Here is a 14,157-nt window from a genome sequence, read left to right on the forward strand (position 1 = left end):
ACTTTCCTCGAATGCAGCAACTGTAAAACTGAGTATTTGCTCACACAGTCATTAACAAAGTGGGGAACTGCACCACACCCTTGCATGTGAACAACTGAGACTTCCAAATTATTAAGCAAATACAGTTTTTTTCTGACATTAAAGTCCATGCAAATGGCACTCAGCATAATTTTTAAGTCATCAACTTTTAATAATTTGAATGTTGTAAACAAAACTCCCAATGAAAATAATATTTTTTTTAACGTGAAGTATCTTGTCTTTGTTTTTGTCAGTGATTCCTTTGCAGGGACTAGACACACCATTGTCAGTGATGATAGTCTACTTATTATTTTATTAAAAGATTGATACCAAACACAAAAACAACTAATTAGGTTTCTATAACTCAGCTTAATAGTTCTTAACATCATTTGGTCAGACAACAAACAGTTTGTACAGTATACAGAAAAAAACCTACAGGACATCCAGGGTTTCTTCAAAAGGCCAAATATCTTACCTTCACACCACCTTTCCTTCACTTAACCTTTGTGGGAAATGTCATGCGATCAAGGAGAGATGAAACGGTGCTTAATTTGGGGGGGGGGGGGTGGCGGGGTACTGGGGGTGGGGGGTGTCTGGGGGCTTGGGGACCTGGGGGCGGTTGGGGCTGGATGGCGGGCGGGAGGGTCGTGGGGGGGGGGGGGGGGGTCGTGGGGGGTGCGGGGGTTGTGGGCCGGTGGGGTGCCTGGCGGGCCTTAGTGCCCCGTCCTGCTGCGTTGGGTCGGGGGCGCGGGCCGTGTTGGGGTGGGGGGCGCTCCTGCTCCTGGGTTTGCTCTTTGGCCCGGGGGTCGTCCTTTGGCGCTGCCGCGGCCTGGGGGGCCCTGAGGTGTTGTGCTTGCCCTGTCCTGGCAGGGGTCGACGGCTCCCCTCTTTGGTAGAGATTTTCATGCATGCCAGATCCACCACACCAGCATCTATCGAAACTCAGATACAATCTGCTTCCTCCTCAGGTCATTGAATCGGTGGAGGCTGGTGTCTGTGGATCTCACTCGGCTTCGTCTGTCCTTCCTTCCTTTCCTCAGTCTCCTTCGGTCTCTTGAGGTCTCCCTGACTTTTTTTTTTTTTTTGGATTTGTTGGAATTTAGATGTTTCTGGGGTTGGGGAAGAATTCTGGTGGGTGGCCCGGTGGGTGGTGTCTGGTCGGTGCTGGATTTCACTTTCCTTCTTTGGTCCCCTTGGATCTCCTGACGGCGGTGTTCGGTTTAGGTGAACGGTATGGGATTTTTTTTCTAATAGGTTTTTGGTGAGCTAACAAATACACGCACGCACGCACGCACATACACTTACAAAAATATATATATATATATTTAAAAAATAAAAAAATAAAAAAATAAAAAGCAATGATGATGACATTACCGAATGAACAATACTGAGCTCTTAAAAAAAAAAAAAAAAAAAAGACAGCCAGGCAAGCACGTGGTAAAAGACTGCTGACCCGAAAGTACGGCCCATGCAAAACTGGCATGTAAAACAACTGATTAACAATAAACATCCACTAGCTAAATGCTTTCAAAAGGCGAACATGTTCATCAAAATTAGCACCAATGTTACAGTAAATTATATACCTTCAAAAAAACACAGGAAGCAATCAAGGGTGTTGCGTCATGCTTACTTATCTTCTTTTATTATAACTATTAACGAGGACAAGGGGAACAGCACGTGTGTTTAAATTTGATGCTCTCTCCAGAATGATAACAGACGGCGATGTGTGTACCATCCAACCATAGGTAAGGTTATAGTGAATGAGTGAGAATAAGCAGTGCCTACAAGTGTTTTTCAAAGAAATCCTTGTAATTACAGGTATGACTTTACAACTGTGTGAGAATAAGTTAGTGATAGAGGATGATTGATGATGGAATGCTTTCCTAAGCCAATGACCTCCTGTATTAATTTCCTCTCCATTCTAAGCATACAAGAGCATTTATGTATACAATTGTCCATCCATTTATCCATTTACTACCGCTTATCTGGGGTCAGGTCGCGGGTGCAGCAGCTTTAGGAGGGAAGCCCAGACTTCCCTCTTCCCCAGCCAATTCAACCAGCTCCTCCGCCGAGATCCCAAGGCATTCTCAGGCCACGCTGGAGAGACATAGCGCCCGGAACACCTCTCCAGGGAGACGTCCAGGAGGCATCCGAACCAGATGCCCAAGCCACCTCAACTGGCTCCTCTCCACGCGGAGGAGTAGCGGCTCGACTCAATGAGTCCCTCCCGGATGACCGAGCTTCTCACCCTATCTCTAAGAGTGAGCCCGGACACCCTGCGGAGGAAACTCATTTTGGGATCTTGTTCTTTCGGTCACGACCCACAGCTCACGACGATAGGTGAGGGTAGGAACGTAGATCGACTGGTAAATCGAGCTTTGCCTTTCGGCTCAGCTCCTTCTTTAACACAACGGACCGATACAGAGTCCGCATCACTGCAGACGCTGTACCGATCCGCCTGTCGATCTCCCGCTCACTCTTGCCCTCACTCGTGAACAAGACCCCAAGATACTTGAACTCCTCCACATAGGGCAGGATCTCATCGCCGACCCAGGGAGGGCACACCACCCTATTCCGATTGAGGACCATGGTCTCAGAATTGGAGGTGCTGATCTTTATCTCAACCGTTTCACACTGTGAACCGCTCTACTGAGAGTTGGAGATCACGGCTTGATGAAGCAAACACCACCACATAATCTGCGAAAAGCAGAGACGCAATACTGAGGCCACCAAACCGGACCCCCTCAACGCTTCGGCTAAGCCTAGAAATTCTGTCCATAAAGTTATGAACAGAATCTGAGACAAAGGGCAGCCTTGGCGGAGTCCAACCCTCACTGGGAACGAATCCGACTTACTGCCGGCAATGCGGACCAGATTCTGACACCGGTCGTACAGGGACCTAACAGCCCGTATCAGGGGGCTTGGTACCCCGTACTCCCGAAGCACTCCCCACTCGACTCCCCGAGGGACACGGTCGAACGCCTTCTCCAAATCCACAAAACACATGTAGACTGGTTGGGCGAACTTCCATGCACCCTTGAGGACCCTAGAAGAGCTGGTCCACTTTTCCACGGCCGGGACGAAAACCACACTGCTCCTCCTAAATCCGAGATTCGACTTCCCGACGGACCCTCCTCTCCAACACCCCTGACTAGACCTTAACAGGGAGGCTGTGATGCCTTTATTGTTAGAACACACCCTTTGTAAAAAGGGGGACCACCACCCCGGTCTGCCAATCCAGAGGCACTGTCCCCAATGTCCACGCGATGTTGTAGAGGCGTGTCAACCAAGACAGCCCCCTAACATCCAGATCCTTTATTAACTCCAGGCGGATCTCATCCACCCCCGGGGCCCTGCCACAGAGGAGTTTCCAGGCAACCACCTCAGTGACTTCGACCCCAGAAATAGGAGAGCCCACCTCAGAGTCCCCAGACTCTGCTTCCTCAAAGGAAGACGTGTCGGAGGAATTGAGGAGGTCTTCGAAGTATTCTTCCCACCGACTCACGACGTCCTGAGTCCAGGTCAGCAGCATGCCATCGCCACTATACACAGTGTTAATGGTGCACTGCTTTCCTCTCCTGAGACGCCAGATGGTGGACCAGAATTTCCTCGAAGCTGTCCGGAAGTCGTTTTCCATGGTCTCACCGAATTCTTCCCATGTCCGAGTTTTTGCCTCAGTGACCGCGGAAGCTGCATACAATTGTATTTATCATAATTCCTCAATGATAATAATAGCAAATACTCATTCAATATGAACACAAAGCACTACAAAATATAGATGGCAGATATCTTTATGCAACTTCCAAAAAGAATTACTTTAAAATATGGTCTTGGGCTCTTAGTAAATGTATTAATGCATTATAAATAGCAAAAACAAAAGAGAAAAATACAAATCTACTGTAGATTGTTAATTGTCACCAGCTGTTGATTCACGTTATATCAGAGGGTGAAAGGGGTGTCATCCAAAAAATAGGTGCTGTTGGGCTGCTGGCTTTGCATTGTGCCACTTCATCTTCAACAGGTCACAGTCACTGTGAAGTATGGAAAAAGTAATGACAAACATACAATTTTTTTGTATCCAGAGCATATCTGACTTGACATTTATATTCACCCTTTTTATGCTAAAAACGGAATGATGCATAGTAGTCTTAAAGGATCATTGTGGAGTTGGTAAATTTTTGTGTGTGTTCGCCCCGAACACTCCACACTGCTGATAGGCACAGTTGGGAGTAAAAAAGTCAGGGCTGTTTGAACTCATTTGGGCATTGGTAGAGCATGCATGATATAGAAAAAGCTTCAATATTACCTTTTTGAACTGCACATTGCACCTTTAACCCTTTTCAATCACATTCAAAAAACTAAATCTAAGGTTTGCTCAGGTCAGATCCAAAAACGCTAATCATGTGTGAAATAATGGACCAAGATCAAGGGTTACACATGTAATTAAAAAAGTTACCTATTGACCAATGAAAATCAAACTTTAAATGCACAAAAATACACCTGAACATGAATTTGATCAAAATTGAATTAGCACACCCAGACTATTTGACTGGACACCAAATTACTATTGCATTTACGGAAATACCAGCCTAGCAATCCACACTCACTTTCTGCATGAAAGAAATGGGTCTGGACCCGCCCACCCTCGACCGCGGTTCGGCCAGGTTCAAACTGAACAATGCAATCAAAAATTTTGCTAGTTTGCTGTTATGTATTCTTTGTGAGCAACGAAAATACGAAGAATCGGGGGCAGAATATATTTCCTCAAAACATTCAAAATGCCGTGCAGGAGAGACGATAGTTTGTTTCATTCAGCCTTAAACTCAGTTTTAAATTACCTGTAACATATTGAGTAATTAAAACCCCACTAGGGGGCACTAATGAGCCATTGTTTTTTAGTAAAGTAAAAATCGCCGTCCATTGAAAAGCATTGGACTTTGGATCGTTGTCATTTGATTGGTGAGGGTTTGTTTTTTTCAAAATATGACATAATGTCATTACTATAACAATTTGCCTGGGTTGTATGCGAGTCACAGGCAAAAGCAGTAAGTACAATACGCTGTTTGGTTTTACCTTGTAAAGGAAGCCTTTTCAATGTGTTGTACTGCAGAAATATCAGAAATGCCTGAATGTTCTGAATTGTCGATAGATCCCGTGGAGACGTTGTGATGACGAGATGTTGTGCGTCCACCATATTTTTTGGCTTTCCTAGCAGTTGGCAATAAGTGTCGTTTTATACTTTTTTCCAGGCTTTGAAAAGTGACATTCCAAGCATTATGGTGGTAGGAAGCTAGACACGGCCACCGGCTGACTTCGTGGGAACTATCAATAGGCTATTTTGCTATTCCTGATGTGTGTGTGCAAAATTTCATTTGTTTTCATGCATGTTGTTTAGACCATCAAAATCAGCATGTTTTTTTCATGGAAAACAGCAAACAGATGAACATCTTTAGATGAAACATCCACAGTTTCAAGACAATCGGATAACATCTCTGTGAGGAGTTCTTTAAAATGTGACCTCTATAAAAGGCCAAAAATGGGGCCAAAAAGCAAAAAAAGTAAAATGGCAGAGTTCTTCTTAAGTTTAGCATTCGTGTCCACGAGACTTTTTGTAGCTGTTACGGCAGTTGTGTCCAAACTATGGCTTCATGAAAAGATACAGAGGGCGGTTTGCAAGATTTCACAAATTCCTACAGTGTTGCATACCATGAATGCAACACTGCTCGTAACCTAGCAACAATCTACCCACATTGCAGAGCGCCGTTTTGAAGCATGGCTAGCAGAGTTAAAGGGTAACTCAACAGGAAGTCACACTCTTGCTCGACCCCTTACTAAAATTTGAAATCGGCGCTCTGAGGGGGTGTTGCCTGAAGGACCATTGGGTTGCGAAAAGGAAGCGGGTTGGGCGTGGTCTGGCTGTGATTGACAGCAGCAACTCGCTAAGAAGGCCTTTAAGGAGGCATGTACGAGACTGAGCCGGTGGATGGCGGCGGAGACTACGTCATAGTCCACAAGTGACGTAGTCGGCCACTTTCTTGTGACAAACAGCTAAATTGTGTTTATCCCAGTGTTTAACCTTAAAATAGCAACATAAACATGCATATCATCTCAATTGTCTTTATTGTTAATTTGTACATACCGGTACCTAAAGGATTTCAAGCTGCTGGTGCAATATGCCGCGATTTACACGTGTTCCAATAAGTCGACTAATCGTGACTACTGTTTGTGAGTCGACGAGCAAAATAATCGTTTGTGGCAGCCCTAGCCCCCAGTAGTTGTTCAATTTCATTGTACATTTTTCTTACTATCTTATCCCGAGACAAAACATTGCGTCTTACCTCCGCAGTGGTCTCACCCAACACTGTTAACCAACAGCTCTTCCAACTGCTGCACTGACTCAGCCATACAGTGAACCTGTCATGGATTGACACAAACATAGTTGAATTAAGCAGAGCGAAAGTCAAGGCAAGGTATGGTGCATTTCACACACAAGGTAGCTAGATGTGCTTTAATGATTAAAAAATACAAAAAAAGCATTTCAAAACAAAGAATATATTTAAAAACGTATTTTAGACACTCACTAAAATCACTAAATGACACGCAGTGCTACAAAGAGTATTTTTAATAGATTTTTTATATTTTTTTTAATTTTTTTTTTTTAATGTTTTTGAAGCAAAGAGCATAGTTCTATTTTGTCCGTTTTGGTTGACTAACCCATGGGCATAACAGCTTAACGCTGAATAAAAAGTCGGCGCTAATATACAATGCTAGAGCACCACACATGAACTGAACTTAGCCAGTTTTGGCATTTCTTTTGGAGAAATTAAACCTTTACTTGGGTCTGAAAAGCCAGTAAATCTAGCAACAAAGTCATACACATCTACTGGGCAACAGAACTGTTCTAAGGGAATACGCAATTTGACTGGTTGGTATCAGTATGGCTGACTACTCGAGTTGAGTACTCGTACTGGTATTGGTGTGGAAAAAAAGTGTTATTGAACATCCCTAATGACAACAATCAAAAGCAAATCAGCAAGGCAACTTCTGAATGTCTTAAAAATAAACAAGATCGTGGAAGTTCATACTTGAATTTCATTGGAAGTGCTGTGGTATAGCCTTTAAAAGGACATCCATGCTCAAAAAACATCTAGTGTTGCTGATTTAAAGCAATTCTGCAAGGAAGCGTATACATCTCCACAGAGATGGAAATGGTAAAGCTCATTAATGCCAGTTATATAAAACACCTTAATTTGGTCGTTGCTGCCGAGGGTGTAGCCCAACTAGTTGCTAGGTTTACTTTTTCACATATACCAAAGTATAATACATGCAGTATTTATAGTATCAGCAGTGTTATTTGCAGGCAAAGACAACCCAAGTAAACATGAAATGCAGTTTTTATATGGGATGGAGCCCTACTGGTGATCTGTTATTCGTCAAATGTTTGGCGCATACCTCCACACCAGTTGTCCGTTCAAAATGTTGAGTCAGTGCAATGATACTGTTGAGTTTGTCTCGAATGGAGGACATGGACACTTTCTGTGCAGCTGCAATCTCAGTCATCTGAGAACGCAACGCACAGTGTTTGTCTTGAATGGCTCTCAGTCTTTCCAGCATCACAATTGGGTTCTCCTGCAGGCAAAGTGTTAGACATTAGTTGATGTAAAATTAGAAAACAGCTCGTGGTCCCAACTAATTATTTAAGATGGAAAGATTTAGATTCAAGTTGAAGGTTGCTTGCTTTCATATTAAAGGGCATAAAAATATTGCACCAAACAAACCCATTCACTCCCGTAATAAAGGTGTGGTAGTTAAATATCACCTCGTGGGAAAATCCATTCTCAGCAGTGTGGTTGATCCTATCCAGCTTCAGGCGCATTTCGATGACATTCAAGTCAGCTTCTGATTTTGAAAACTGCAACGATTCCACATAGATTTAAGCCGCTGTAAATTCATTGGCAGCTTTACATACAACACGCAACATTTCACACAGCTCACGTAGACGCATTTTTTTTACATGTACAATGCAAGACAGCTGCACACATTTAGTACGACAGACAAAGTCCTGAAAAAGAATTGGCTCACTATTTTATTTATTTGTTTTTGATGCCCTTTGTGGACAATAAAAGCAATATTGGCCTAAGAGCACAATTATCATCTGTGTGTGTATGTATGGAGGCCTGAGCTCTCGATCCCAACCGTGCTTTCTTGTTATGATATAAGAATGGGGACATAGGAAGCACATGAGTCAGCGCAACCAAAAATGATAATTAGCTCTCCAGCGCCATCTGGTGTATTATGGCTTTTATGAGTCTAAAGTATTTTTTAAATATATATATATATATCTATGTTTAGTTATTGCCCCAGTGAAGGGATAAATCGGGGAATCGCGGGAAATGCACTATAACACATCAGGTGTACAGTGCATCAAAAAACATGGAAAGTTATTATTTATAATGGGAGTCAATGGGCCAAAATTTGGACATTTTTTACTCGTGTACTATAAAAAATTTGTTGCCCACATAACAACAATAATGTTTTGGAAATTTTATTTGGACGGTGCCATTTTGAACTTCAACATGTTTTGGACAATTGAGTGCAATTTTAGCTCACTCAGTGTTTTTTTTCCATATGCTTTATATCTGATATTAATAAAAAGCAGAAAGCCAAAAATTGGACACTTTCCTTACGAGGTTAAGTCATTTAGGTCAGGTTTTCCTTGAAGGGCCAACGTGACTGTGAACTGGACCGACCATCTGGCATACAGGGCAGATGTCCGGTGGGCCAGCGTCTTTTGGGGCAGATGTGATGCTAAATTAAATTAAATTGTTTTCCTCCATTTCACCCCAAGAGACTGGCCCACAATTTAGAGGGAGCAGCCCATTAAACCATTTATAATATAGATAGGAAACTAAACCGGCGAGCCGGCCCGTCTAACTAAAAATTCCAGGGCCAATTTTTGTGTGTGTGCCAGTCCAGCCCTGCTGTGCACGCATAAATGTTTACTTGCCTTATGTTAATACATGCGCAACAAATTGATGAATAACCAGTTCTGAATAGGGTGCACTGGTCGATCAGACCAGATTTCCTTGATTTTAAGGGATCCCTTAAAAATAAACTGATCGTTTCCACTGATCATCTCCTACCTCAGAGGTCTGAAAACGTCAGCCACTGTCCTCTTCTGTTGAGATGACTAATAGGGTTTTCATTTTTATTTGAGATAACTACTTGATGTGCAGTTAAAACAACCAGTTTTTATTGTTTCACAGATATTGTTCAATGTTTTTTTTTTTTTACAATAAAACGAGATTGGGTTACTTGTTCTGTTTTATCAGCCATTTCTATTCTTCTATTATTTACAGTAGCATACATACATACATGTAGTATATTAATGTTATTTAACAAAAATGAGTTAAACACAACGAAATATGGACGTAAATATAAAGGCAACCAAGCTCGCGTATTTCCAAGTTTCGCTTTCTGGCGTCAGTCGGCAATGTGACAATGCCACATGATACTCATAAGCCATGCTGAATGTATTTCGATGACAAAAGATCGTTTAAAATGCAAAACACAGCTCAAATATTAGAATTGCGTTGACGACGTTTACAAGCGCGTCCCCCTTTCTACCGATAGCGGTGAGATCATGTGATCGTGACGTCACGCCAGTTACGAGAGCGGGTTATTCCGAATGTTTCTGATTCCGTAATTTAGCCCTAAACCAGAATATTGACGGCATATAACCGTTGATGACAAATAATATTACTCAGAAACAATAGTGAAACATGTAGACTGAAAAAAAGGAAGCAAAATTTTCACAAGAATCATTGTTGCGTCTTCTTGATTACAGTACACTGTAACTTAACGTACCATGAGTTCTAGTTTTTCCACCGTCGCCTCCATGTTGAAAGATTAGTTTGTCGTTCTTCTTCGTGTTCAAAAGCGAACACGCGAAACGAGGCCCAAGTGCCGTTCCAAATGAAAGTACGCTGTCAAGGCGATCTTTCTGAGTAATTCGAGGTGTGCTTTGCTTTTGAGAAATGTTGCTTCCTGTTACAGTTTAAGAATAGTTAACAAAATAAGAGCATTTGGCTATTTTAGTGGTAGGAAAAAGAAAGCATCACTAGCTCAAACGGAAAGAAGATTGTCAACAGTATGTCACATATTGCACTTTATATTGATCATTTAAATAATGACGCATGACGTTTAAATGTGTGCTTTTATTTTGTAGGTGGGCACTAGGAGTGACTGGAAGTCGGTGAAGGTGTGTGTAAATTGTTAGTTTTTTTAAGTACTGAGTTATTGTATTTAAATAATACAATTAAATACAATAATTTAATGTGGGAATACTTGAATTACGTTTGTCTTTTTATTTTATTAAATTAGGATTACGTTACCATACACGAACACAAGAGGGTGCTATAACAACAAATAAACCAATCTCACTTAGATTAGCATACAAAGCAAAATAAATATAACATAGCACCAAACGATAAGTGAATACTGAAGTGCATTCAACCTAAATTAGCCAAAAGAAATACTCAATGCAACCATTAAATAAATATGTCTCCCACTTCCAGTTCTGAGTGGTTCTAGCTTGTCTTCAAAAACTTCTCCAACCTTTCAGTCTGGTTGTTGCCCTCAAACAGAAAGCAAGAGTATCCACACATATATTAACTAAAGTGTGGACCCCCTAGAAAATATGTAACATCCAAATAAACCAAATGACTTAACGTTAACGCTTTACTTTGACAACAATGTGCATATTATTGGAGCATAATGTGCATCGTGCTGTTTTTGTTGCATTTCGAAAACAAACTGATTAATTTTAAAGCTCATTCTGGTGTATACGCCAGGCTCCGTCCAAAACTGTATAGTGCAGGAACCGGAAAAGGTGACATCAGGGTGTTTCGTGCCAAGGGCCCATTTTGTGGCCACCATCGTACCCTGACCTCAACCCTTCGCTTTATGGTTTAATAATAGCATGACAGAAAATTTTAGTTAATTCACGGATTGTTTCTGTAGATATTAGAGGCTTTTATTACATAATAGTGCCCATAATGGTAGATTTTAATACAATTTGTGACAACAGGATGCATATGAAAATAAACTTATTCTAAATTAATTACAGCAATGTTCAAGCAAAACAATATGCACTACTGACAAAAATGTGTCAGATTAAATTAACAAAAATATATCAGTTACATATTGAGTACTACATAATGGTAAATAAATACAACATTGTATTATCAAGAACAAGATGCTTTTGGTCCTAATGTTGCTTGATGACAACCAGGTTCTTCAGCATGTCAAAAGAGTTCCCGTCAGGCTCCACTGAAACAATACCCTGCTCCATACTGTGGACTTGAAGAAATCCGTTGCTATCTAGACCCACTACCTCAGCTTCATGTCCATCCTCGCTCCAAAGATGCACCAGACTACCGCTGAAACAGAAAAACAAAAACAGGGATTCCCTGTCTAAGGTCAACTTTTATAGAGTAATATCCATCCGACCCATCTAATCTCAGAATTCTGAGAATAAAGTCAGAATTAACTCTAACTTTATTAGTGCTACTATTATTCTCACTTTAAAGTCAGAATTCTGAGATTAAAGTGAGAAACCTGCCCCAAAAAATTTCTCTCTCTTCGCTGGCCCTAATCCTGTTACGTAGAATAACCTTTCATAGGTAAGATTTGTTTTTGTTGGGGTTTTTTTTTGTCTGTAATAATGGCCCATACTGTAACATTTGCAAAGAAAAGGGTATTTGTGTATGGTTTGTTTGATATTCTGTTGACTGTGGGAAACATCTACAGTAATTTCTGGACTGTAAGCCGCTACTTTTTTCACTTGCATTCGACCCTGCAGCCAATACAAAGGTGCGGCTTATCCATCAGATCACAAGGGGGCATAATATAAAGGAAGCGCAAGAGCGTCAGGCAGAGCAAACCAAACCAAGTGAGCCCAAATACAGTAGGAGAGACAGAATGAGAGCGAGGCAATTTGCGCTCTCATTATGGAAAAGAAAGTAGCGGAACCCAGTGCGGTAACATTAAAACACTTGCGGCTTACAGTCGGGTGCGGTTTATATGGGTAGTATTCGCCAAATTTAGCTAGCGCGGCTTATAGTCCAGAAATTACTGTATATGTGGTAAAATTCACTAGGGGGTGTAACAGTGACGGACGGTCCTAAGGACAGTCTGTTCAAAATAGGTATTTATTAAGTTTCACTCCAAAGTGAACAGCAGATATGGCGACTCGGCGGCGCACACAGTGGCCTCAAACAGGAGAAAGGATATCAACACATGGGCTCAGGAACACTTCAGAAAACCAATGCCATTGAATACAGTTTGGCGCTACATCTGTTAAATGCAACTTATGCAAGGCAAAAGCCATTTCTCAACAAAACCCAGAAACGTCACCAGCTTCTCTGGGCTCGAGCTCATCTAAGATGAACTGATGCAAAGTGGTAAAGTGTGGAGCAAAGGACAAAGTATTAAAAAAACGTAATTACACATTTTTGGGTTTGAATGACTTAATTGTGGCATAGGAGGTTTCGGCCTGATGCTTAGCAATTAACATGTAGTTATTAAACCAAGTTGCGCTCACCTGTGAAGCCATCTTTTGTAGTAGAGTGGCAGGATTTCCTCCGCGCCACCGTGTTGAAAGCGGTCTATGAGAGTCTCCAGGCAGCTGACTGTCCGAGCAATCAGCTGTGCACAGCTAAGGGGTTCCAGGTTGCAATTTTGCTGAATGTTGTATTGCTGGATTATGTCATTGACGCACACTGTTGGATTACTGTTGCTCACATTGAAGCCACAGCCTGGAGATGATATAATACAGGAGAAAAAAAAGACAACATAGTTGTGTATCAGGTTAAAGTTTCAGGATTTAAAGCAAATAAACATCTAATTTGATCAAATAATGACAGAAATGTGCATACTTTATTTACAAGGGGCGATTCCGATTTTTAGGTCTGCGATTCGATTCAGAATCGATTTTTGATTCAAAATGATTTGATTGACAATGATATCTGCTTCACTTTATAGATCTGCAAAGAATAATCCTGATCTACTCCAGTTTGACTCGCTAATGCTAATTAGTGCGCTACTCACAGGACTTTTATCACTCAAAAGAACGGCTATTCATTCAAAACGCTTCAGTAATGTAAACAGAGAAGCATCTTAACATTATTCACCGGTATATGCTCTTTGCGCTGCAAAAAAAACCCAACTACTTTTATTGGAATAACTTGGTCGTGACATTTTCCTTCTACTCTCTAATGTGGCTACAACTTAACAGTGCATCAGAACGCACGGCGCAATACTGCCCCTAAGTGGCTGAATCGTGTACAACATGAACAGCGCTCCCAATAAAGGCACACACAAACAAGGGAGAGACAGAATAAAACAATTTGAATAAAATCGATTTTGGGACATTTAAAATTGATTCTGAATCATACTAAACTAGAATCACGATTCTTATGAGAATCGATTTTTTTGGAACACCCCAAGCACCTACACAGTACATTTTGTAGAGTACATTTTACTCTAAAAATAGTCTATTTGGTCCCACTCTAAACAGAGTAAAATTTGCACTTGAAAGAGAGTAAAATATTTTATGTACGAGAGAATGGTTTTGGTCTCCTTTTGGATATTAGCAAACAGTAGGTCGTAGAGTGGCCGTCTTCCAAGCTGAAGGTCGTGAGTTCGTTCCTCAACACTTGTGTAACTTTTTTTTTATTTAAATAAACTAATAAAATGTAATTGAAAATGTTCCTTCTAAAATTTACTTAGAATTTCTGATTGAAAAAAAACTTTATTAGGTTTTAGTTATGGGATAGGCCAATCCTCTTGTACACAGTAAAAATACTTTGAGTAAATATTACTCTGAATATTTTACTCTCTTCCAAGTGCAGAGATGGCAAATCCAGGTCCAGAAAGTAAAAACTCTGCCACAGTTTGGCTTTAGCCCCTAATGCTAGCTAGCTAGCTCCCTAGCAGGTAAAAGAGCCCAATGGGAGCTAGCTAGGGAGCTAGCTAACTAGCACCTGAGGCTAAACCCAAACTGTGGCAGGATTTTTACTTTCTGAACCTGGATTTGGCACCTCTGTCTAAGTGTAAATTTTACTCTGTTCAGTGTAG

General features: G+C 41.3%; 2 protein-coding genes across 2 annotated transcripts in view; both read right to left on the reverse strand.

Annotated features, from left to right (window-relative positions):
• Positions 1-1,626: 1,626 nt before the first annotated feature.
• On the reverse strand, positions 1,627-10,074 carry ska2 (spindle and kinetochore associated complex subunit 2). Its single transcript, XM_086057893.1, has 5 exons — positions 9,886-10,074; positions 7,838-7,930; positions 7,471-7,647; positions 6,357-6,432; positions 1,627-4,049 (listed from the first exon to the last, which is right to left on the reverse strand). The coding sequence occupies exons 1-4, from the start codon at positions 9,916-9,918 to the stop codon at positions 6,370-6,372; spliced, it is 366 nt and encodes a 121-aa protein (XP_085914019.1). The 5' UTR covers positions 9,919-10,074; the 3' UTR covers positions 1,627-4,049; positions 6,357-6,369.
• A 296-nt stretch (positions 10,075-10,370) lies between these two features.
• hlcs (holocarboxylase synthetase (biotin-(proprionyl-CoA-carboxylase (ATP-hydrolysing)) ligase)) overlaps positions 10,371-14,157 on the reverse strand; it is a 17,896-nt gene continuing 14,109 nt past the window's right edge. The window contains exons 11-12 of the mRNA XM_086057572.1: positions 12,623-12,836; positions 10,371-11,459 (exon numbers count right to left, since the gene is read on the reverse strand). Of these exons, the coding sequence (XP_085913698.1) occupies positions 11,288-11,459; positions 12,623-12,836 (386 nt within the window). The 3' untranslated portion in view covers positions 10,371-11,287. The remainder of the gene's footprint in view (positions 11,460-12,622; positions 12,837-14,157) is intronic.

This window comes from Leptonotus elevatus, chromosome 16 (genome assembly GCF_054856555.1).
Source record: "Leptonotus elevatus isolate MCC_2025b chromosome 16, RoL_Lele_1.0, whole genome shotgun sequence".
NCBI lineage: Eukaryota > Metazoa > Chordata > Actinopteri > Syngnathiformes > Syngnathidae > Leptonotus > Leptonotus elevatus.